Raw genomic sequence first — 8455 nt, 5'->3', positions numbered from 1 at the left:
GCACTCCGCGGAGCACGGCGGCGAGGTGACAACGCTGCGGCAGCAAACAGGCTGGTGAAATCAAAAGAGCTTCCCAGGGCTCAGCCAACGGCCCGCAGTTCCCATTTCAAGGCAGGAAATTTGCATCCAAAGCATCGAGAGAGCACTTTAACTGGAGTTTAAAATAAATTCAGAGCAGATCCATGCCGCCAGCTTGCGTTTGTGACTGGAATCCCAGCCAGCGCCGTCCCCAGCTGGAGACCTCGGCAGAAGTGAGAGCTCGGGCTCGGAGCAGAGAGAGAACAGGGCCAGGGAAATGGTTTGGAGAACAACGCATCTGCCGCTGATCAGCATGCACAGGCCATGGCCGTTAGTGCTAATTGGGGCTAATTTTCAGCCCCCTCAGCCTGAAAAAGAAGCAGCACTTGGTTTGAATCCCATCCCAGCCTCTCGCACAGACCAGGGCTCGAAAGCGCGATGCCGAGCCCGCATCGCTGCCATGGTGAACACCCTCCATTCCTTCGTTAAGCCCTGCTGCAGTTAATTTTGCACGGCTCGCTCCCCAGGGGAAACCAGGTGCGCGCCCAAGGGTGCTGCTGCGGTAGGGCTGGGTTTTCACATGTCTGTGCCGCACACGGACCGGGAAACACGGCTCGGAGGAGAAGGGAGCAAACCCCGGGCCAGGCTGGGCCAGGCTGGGTCCCGCTGGGGCTCGTGCCAAGCCCTGGCCCAGCCCGAGCCAACGCCGCGCTCTGCACAGACAAGCCTTCCGAGCGGGGAGATACAGCTTAATTCCATCAAATTAGGGGATCTGAAAACTTTTGTCTGCCCCAGAATGGCAAAAAGCCTTTGCAAACAAGTACTGACAGGGCTGGGGTAAGCCCACGGAGGTAAAGCCCGGGGGCAGCAGCACCACCGCAGCTGGGAGAAACACAAGAGCTCCCCAAGAGCCACCCCAAACCCTGCTGCTCTCCGAGGCCAGGGGGGACACAGCCCCCGAGAGGGCGCCGCCATCGCACTCCCAGAGCTGCTGGAGGGAAGAGCTGCCCTTTTTCAAGCATCAGGATTTATTTTCAGCTTCGCCAGGTGCTGGCAGTGCCCCCGTCAGCGGCATGTTCGGTCTGTGAGTGCCATCTACAGGGTTCGCCCGCGCACCGGCCCCTCTCCTGCCCGGCCCCGACACCCGCTGCCCTCCGCACAGCACAACAGAAGCCCCTACCAGTAAGAAGGTTAAAACACGGAGCAAAGGAAAGCCTCTTTCTTGGCTGTGCCACGCTCCAGGACGAGCCTGCAGCCACCTGCCTCCTGCGCGCAGGACACGGGGACACGGCCGGAGAGCGGGGCGGCAGAGCGGGACACGGGGAATTTGGCTTCTTGTCTCCTCAGCGCCACTCGTCTGCACATCTGGAAGACGGACGAGAAGCAGATGTTAATACCAGGGAACGCCCTTAATTCCATTCGGGCTTTTAATTCTCTGTGCTGAGGAGCCAGGACGTCCCCAGCCAGGGCACAGCCTCTCCTTCCCGACTCCCAAAAAGCGAAACGTCACTTGGTTCTTCTGTTGCGGAGAGGCTGGGATGGCCCTTGCAGGGATTTTACTTAGTCCTCCTGTACAAGAGCAGGGATTAATGTGAGAATGGGGAGAAAGGAAAGGGAGGAGACTTCAGAAAATTGAAACAAACCCCGAGATGAAGGGCGAAGGCGAGCGGCAGGCAACAAGAGAGAAATGTGGGTCTAACAGCCAGGAAGGGCTGACGGTGTAAGAGCAGGGTGATGCTCGGCGAGGGCAGCCGAGCAGAGAAAGGATCCACAAAAGCACCATCCCCTTGGCTCAGCAGCAACGCGAGGCGGCCCCGAAAACAACCCCGAGCGCCGACGGCCGAGCATGCTGCCACGGAGGAACGGGGTGAAACGGAATGCTTTATTTCATTTGTCTGGAGATACAACGGAGGCGGTGGGGGGGACACGCTGTAAGTGAAAGTAAAACAATCAATCAATACAGGACTGGTTGCCGTTTAAAGATAAATCAACAATTCAAGCAGGAGGGTGAAAGAGGAGCTCCTCCATTTCTGAGAGCACAGACAACACAATGCACTCGAGTGCTGGTTTATTGACTTCTTGGCAATCTGCTCAGACCACAGGTCCCTCTCCCAGCACTTTAACGCCGCAGATCCCATTCCGGCCCTGTGTACAAACGAAACAAAGCAGAAGCACGTTATTAACAATAGAGAGCTGCTGCTCACATCGCTCTCAGTCGATCTCAGTCGACCTCAGCGGAACGGTCCCGTCGATTTGCCTAGCAGTTCAATATCAACAGCGGAGGATTCGATGCAGCCCTCCAAGAAGATCAGAGAGGCAATTACGTAAACTTTTGAAATTAGGCTTTGGCTTAAACAACAGTGATTGTTTCAAGCGAACTCTGGAGGAGCAGCCGCTCGTGACACACGCACACACGGGCCTGTGACTGCGCAGCATCGCAGGGAACCGCACGCTCCGCTCTCGGTCCTCACCGGCTCCGACAGCTTTTTGGCGAGGGGCGTCAGGAGCCCTGCAGAGGCCAACAGTGGAGGGCAGCTGGTGGCCACAGAGGCTCCCACCAACACCCCGATTCCCTCTGGGAGAAAGAAAAGTGCAGCAGCAGCCGGTGAGGCACCAGCCTGCCCAGGGACAGACACACGTTCCTCCGAGCAGCGGCACGTACTCGTACACAGCCCGGCACCGATGCAGCCAGAGCTGGCTCAGAGCACACGGGCGTCTGTTTGCATCTGCATATTTAAATCTATCCTGAAAAACTGCTAGGAGTTCTAACCGTTGCAGAGAGGTTATCAACATGGGTATCAAATACACATAAAGTAACTAAAACTATGACTCGGGTAACTACTGAACTTCTCTCTTATTATGGAAACAAAATGCAAGGCTTTAAAAGCCACTATTATTAGCAAGATCTCCCCCTCACTCGAAAGCCTGGCGCTGACTGCCCATGGGCTCACCGTCCCTCCGCTGCGAGCAGAAGCCCCTGCGATAGCTTCAATTTATTCTTCCAGGAGAAACGGAGCTCAGTAACAGCTGTGCTGAGCAACAGATTTGTCCTTGAAGGAGTCTGTAATCAGCACCTTTGTTTTCTCCTCTCAGAAGACGCCTTTAACCATGATTGAGAACGGAGACGGAATGTAAAGTCTTGGCCCGTGAAGCGCAAACCCAGACCACCGGCTGCTTCCGAGATACAAGACGCTCCAGGGGAAAATGGAACGAGCCACCCAGGGTCACTGATTACAGCTCAAACCTCTCTCCAGCCGAAACAGGATCAGAATAAAAGCGACAACAACGCTACGCTACAGCCCCGCAATCATGTTTTTATTCTCCGCGTGATGAAACCCACCCCCCTTTAAAGACGGCCAGCAGAAGGGCTCTGGAAACATGTACGTGGTGCGTAGAGAGCGGGCTGGCACACCCTCGGGGCCTTCAACTTCGTTATCATTTGCCTACACAGCACCAGAATGGGGACCTCGTTATGCGTTCTGCCTGCATCCCTCCACATCTTTCCCTGCTCAAATTCCAAATACCTGGTCCAGCAAAAATCAAACTCTATCAAAACTATTTTCGTGGCAGGACCTCCGGCTTGAGGTCCCCTTCTCTTTGATCCAAATCATTCAACTCTTAACATTAAAAAAAAAAAAAAAACAAAAAAAAATCATCCACTCCTGCAAGGTGAAGGAAACTTCAAAATTGCAAAACCCATCAGTCCAAGGAAGAGCAGAGCCTGAAGAACGATGGAGTTAATCGCCTCAGATAAAGAAAGGCTGACGAACGTGTCGTGCCGGGGCAGGTCGGTGGACTGAACTACAGCCAGGCTCGCCCGGCTTCGGCACAAAGCAAGGAACGACTCTGCAGAGGGGGTTGAAGTGCCAGAGAAAGTTACCAGATAATAGGCAGATCTCCATGATCATCATCTAGCTGATCTCCAGAGGTCCCTTCCAACCCTACCATTCTGTGATTCTGTGATCAGTGTCTGCACACACCTGCCAGACGGTGCAGGATCAAGGAAGATAACACTGCCAGGAATCAAACAACCCACAGCTCTGATCACCCGAGGGGCAGCAACGGCCAGATTTAGCCATTACCGCTGTTCTCACAGAGGAACGCAGCGAAGGCTTTCATCTCTGCATCAGCTAAACAAGCAGAAAGTACCTAAAAGAAGCATGAAAGGATACAAATGATATGAAATTAGGGCACATCCAAAGTGCTGCGTTCACATGACAGCATTACTAAAAATATATATATATATTATATCTTTAAAAAATCTTTTGCACATGTGCAAGACAGAGCTGCCAGCGCCTGGGGTGACGTTTCTCCAGGAAACCTCACCCCCTGGCATGGGTGAGCACCAGGATGACACCTCTCCCTCAAGGGAGGGATCTCAGGGCAGCGGCGAGACCCCCCCCCAGCTCCCCAGTGACTTGCAGCAAAACCCTCCATCCCTGCTGTTTGATAAGGCCATCCCTTCTGCCCTGCTCTTTTCGTGAAGTGTCAGTTTTGTCCCCTTATCTACGGGGGATTTGCTAACCAGGAGAAAGGAGCCGTTACTCTAAAGACATTCTCAATCTTCATCTTCAAGGTAAGGTCAAGCAGGGAACGCCCTGGCCCGCAGGGGAACTCCCTTGGGTTCTCCTAACAAAGGCACTACCAGTTTTGGGGGGAAGTGGGGCTGAAGGACGCAGCTCTGCTCTGCCCATAGTTTTCAAGGAAGGGTCTTCCCTTCAAGGCTAAAAGGTGCCATAAACAGGAGCACTTTGCAAGCAGTTTTCACCATTTTAGCAGCAGATCCACCTAACAATGATCTTCTAACACATTCGCATTTGGTCCCACACAAAAAGAACCCAAATACCAACACAATGGACTGCCCAGAAACACCCCAGTTTGCTGGGCTGACAGTGGGGCACAGCCCGAGTACCAGCAAATGGAGTGAAACTCCAGTACCCTTCACAAAGAGATTATTTCGGAGCCAGGGATGTCTAAGAATGTTTAAGAATCGCAGTTCACAGGGCTTTGGGTCCTCCTCTTCCAGTCTTCAGGTGCTCGGAGATCGGCCATCATCACACCAGCAGCTGAGGTTCCCCGACTCAAACGGCAGCGCTCTGGCTCCTCCTCGGCTGATCTCAGACAGAACCAGCAGCTCCAAATGCAGAAGCTCAGAAGAAGCAACACACTTCTCTGGCGAACACGCCACAGGAGCTGGGCAGAGCAGCTGAACACTGGCAGCCCCACAGACTACACAACCGATTGCTCTTCTGGAGAAATGCTCCTTTGGGCTAAGAGGCACCTTTCATTTGTAAATGTGTCTTTGCTGTAAACCCCTATAATGACCTGTATTGTGACGTGTAACCGCTAACCCCGCAACTACAAGAAAACTGATGCATTTAACTCATTCCCAAAGCTATTCTCTCTCTGAACCAACACACTATAAAACTCACCACTGGCATAAGAGACAAGAGCTCTCCCAGCTCCCACCAGATCAGCGTTGATTACAGAGACGCTTCCCAAAGAATTAACCTGATAGTGCATGAAGGAAAGAGGATCAGCCCGCAAACGGAATCCTCTCGTCTGACATTTCAGCTGACTGCCACGGTGAGCAGGGAGAGGGATATGAACACCTATAAAATGCTGACAGGCCAGCAGACACAGCCGCAGCACCTGAGGCCAGAGCGGTAAGATTTCAAAAGCTGAGCGTTCATCTGGGAGTTACGTTTTCCTCAGCACCCCTCCGCGTCATTAACAGCACCCAATCATTTAGCTCGCAGCTCCACCTTTCCCCAAAAACACGTGTGAAGAAAACAGGTTTGGTCCCCTTTCCCCTGCCCCAGCTATGGAAGGGTTCGTACTGTTAATTAACAGTCATTATAAGCAATTATAAAAAAATAAAACTTGAGCACTGGTAAGGTGATTCCACTGGACTTGCGCCCCCTTGGTCAGTCTGCGCAGTTCGTGGCACTGGTCCCAAATCATCTGGAAAAAAAAAAAAAGACACCCAGCGTCAGCGTGAGCACATTCAAGGTGACAGATCACTACCGACCTCACAACAGCTGGGGGAGCTGAGAGGCCAGGCAGCGAGCTACGCCGAGCTTCCATTCCTCCTCGGCTTTAGAACAACATCCTCCAGAGAAATCCAGCTTGCGCGATCCACGGGCTGAAAGCCCATCGCTGCGAAAGCAGGAACGGATATCCCAATGGGACATCTGCGAGTTTTAGCTGCCATGTGACTTGGGAGCAATTCCTAAACTGAGACTAAAACCAGGAGTTTTTGTTTTCCCACCTCACACAGGGAGGCTCAGGCTGGGCAGGAGCGCTGGCTCTCCCTCCCACGGGCCTGCGAAACACAAGGCACAAAGCGAACAGGCGTACGGTGCGTCCTTCCCAGTGCGCTCGGTCAGAAAATGAAGAAAGGCGAGATAAAGTCTATGTGCCAACACGCAGAGACCACACACCGAAGTTTAATTTATGCAGATCTGTTTATAGGATCCGTGCCAAAGCTCACACGCCTTTAGAAAAGGCCTCGTAGCCCCTCGCGAGGGAAAGAGAAACATACAAAAAACCCGCTCACCGCCTCAGATTTTTCGTTTCGAACACCGTGTCCTCGTCGCTGTCGAACGAGGCCATCTCTATGTTCTCGTCGTAATTCGACAGAAGGCCGTACTTCTTCCGCTGAGGCTTCTTCAACCTGGAACGAGTTTTGGGCTCATTTCGGGGTCCCTCCGACCTGAGGCTGAGGGACAGAGAGAGCGCAGGGTGAGTTTGCTGCCACAGCACGGGTCTGCGGGGGCCTTTATCAGCCAAAAAGGGCAAAAACAGAGGCACCAGCAGTTTTATCGTTGCTCATTACCTTTGGTAATTAACAGTGGTGTGAATTTATACATGCTGGATGCACAGGGAAATGCCTGGCAAAGGGAGGGAGGGGAGATCCCGGGATAACGGGGTACAACCCCAGGGTCCAGGGGAGACCGGGGCAAGGAGGGGCACGGCCCTGGGCCAGGGTGGGGGGACCGGGCCGGGTGTCACCGGGCCGGGGCAGGGCGGGGGAACTGGACCGGGGCGGGGGGCCAGGCCGGATGTCACCGGGCCGGGGATGGGGTACCGGGTAGGGTGTCACCGGGCCGGGGGATGGGAGGGGGGGGGCGGGACTGGTATCACTGGGCCGGGGGGGGGGACGACCAGGCCGGTGTCACCGGGCCGGTGAAGGGTACCGGGCCGGCCCGCACTCACCGGAACGCCCTCAGGAGGAAATAGAGCACGGCAAGGGCGGAGAGAGCGCTCAGCACATACACCGCCCGCTTCAGCACCGGCAGCCCCGACCCCGCCGGCAGCACCGACCCCGGCGTCGGGCCCGGCCGCGTCCCGTTCCCCGCCGCCCGCGCCGCCTCCGTGCCGTTGAGCGGGATCGGGGTGGCCGAAGGAGCCGGGGAGGCGGCCCGGCCGGCGTGCAGGAGGAGAAGGAGGAGGCAGAGGGGCTCCGGCCGCACCATGGCCGGGCCGGGCGGAGCGGAGCCTCGGCGAGGCGGTGGCGGGACGGTGCGGCGCAGCGCAGGCCCCGACCGGGCCCGCCGGAGCCGCACGGCGCGTTCCGGGGCAGCGCCGTTCCGGGCCGGCCCAGGACGCGCAGAGCCCGCCGTTCCCCCTCGCAACGCCCGTTCTCCCTCAGAGCCGCCATTCGCCCTCAACAACAGCTGCCACAACCGCCTCGGCGTCGCCATTTCTCCCTCAAGGCCACCATTTGCCGCTCAGGGCCGTCGTCCCCCCCTCACAGCAAGACTCTCTCCCTCAGGGCTGCCATTTTCTCCTCAGGGTCGTCATTACCCCCCTCGCAGCTGCCATAACCTCCTCAGGGCTATCCTTTTTCCCTCAGGGCCACCATTTCTCCCTCACAACAAAGATTCCCTCACTCAGGCCTGCCATCTCCCCCTCGCAGCAAGACTCACTCCTGCAGGGCCACCATTTTCCCCTCAGGGTCATCATTCCCCTCCTCAGGGCCACCCTTTCTCCCTCAGGGCTACCATTTCTCCCTCGGGGCCGCCATCCCCCCTCACAGCAAGACTCACGCCCTCAGGGCCACCATTTTCACCCTCAGGATCACCATTCCTCTGCCACGATGGCAATTTCCCGGCCAGGGGTGACCACTGCTTGAAAAACGAGCATTTTGAGTATTTCTGACAACCGCCTTCTTTCTCCACAGGAGCTCAGGAAGGACCCAAGTCTGTCGGCCGCCCTGGAGCACAGCTCTGCTCCCCACCATGAGCTTTTCTCTCCAGGAAGGGGCTGGAGCTGCCTGGACTTGAAGAAAAAGGGCATTTTGGCTGGAAATACATCACCCCCCAGCAAATATCACATCAGGCCCACAGCACGCAAGCACCTTCCCAAGAATATGACGGCATTTTACATCCAGCCCCCACAGGTAAGCTATTCCCTCAACCCACCCCGGCAACAA

The 8455-nt window shown here is 55.7% G+C and overlaps 1 protein-coding gene across 4 annotated transcripts; it reads right to left on the bottom strand.

Moving 5' to 3' along the window:
• Positions 1-1886: 1886 nt before the first annotated feature.
• FAM174C (family with sequence similarity 174 member C) lies at positions 1887-7844 on the bottom strand. Of its 4 annotated transcripts, none has more exons than XR_012584456.1 (5): positions 7237-7844; positions 6578-6694; positions 4957-5982; positions 3999-4167; positions 1887-2163 (listed from the first exon to the last, which is right to left on the bottom strand). XR_012584456.1 is itself a non-coding variant. In XM_074565535.1 (2 exons), the coding sequence occupies exons 1-2, from the start codon at positions 7722-7724 to the stop codon at positions 6574-6576; spliced, it is 654 nt and encodes a 217-aa protein (XP_074421636.1). In that variant the 5' UTR covers positions 7725-7844. The 4 variants fall into 4 exon arrangements, 1 of the variants encoding a protein (XP_074421636.1); XR_012584454.1 differs by having other exon boundaries at positions 6578-6739; positions 7237-7842; XR_012584455.1 differs by having other exon boundaries at positions 5451-5982; positions 6578-6739; positions 7237-7842.
• Between the last annotated feature and the right edge of the window lie 611 nt (positions 7845-8455).

This window comes from Larus michahellis, chromosome 23 (assembly GCF_964199755.1).
Source record: "Larus michahellis chromosome 23, bLarMic1.1, whole genome shotgun sequence".
Lineage (NCBI taxonomy): Eukaryota > Metazoa > Chordata > Aves > Charadriiformes > Laridae > Larus > Larus michahellis.
Note: the sequence above shows the minus strand (reverse complement) of the source record. Positions and strands in the feature narration are given on the sequence as shown.

Bases quoted from the DNA above. Each gene is read 5' to 3' on its own strand.
- FAM174C (XM_074565535.1), bottom strand. From the start codon at position 7,724: ATGGCGACGCCGAGGCGGTTGTGGCAGCTGTTGTTGAGGGCGAATGGC. The intron at 6,740-7,236 runs GTGAGTGCGGGC...TCTGTCCCTCAG, and splicing joins TTCCTCCTGAGGGCGTTCCG to CCTCAGGTCGGAGGGACCCC.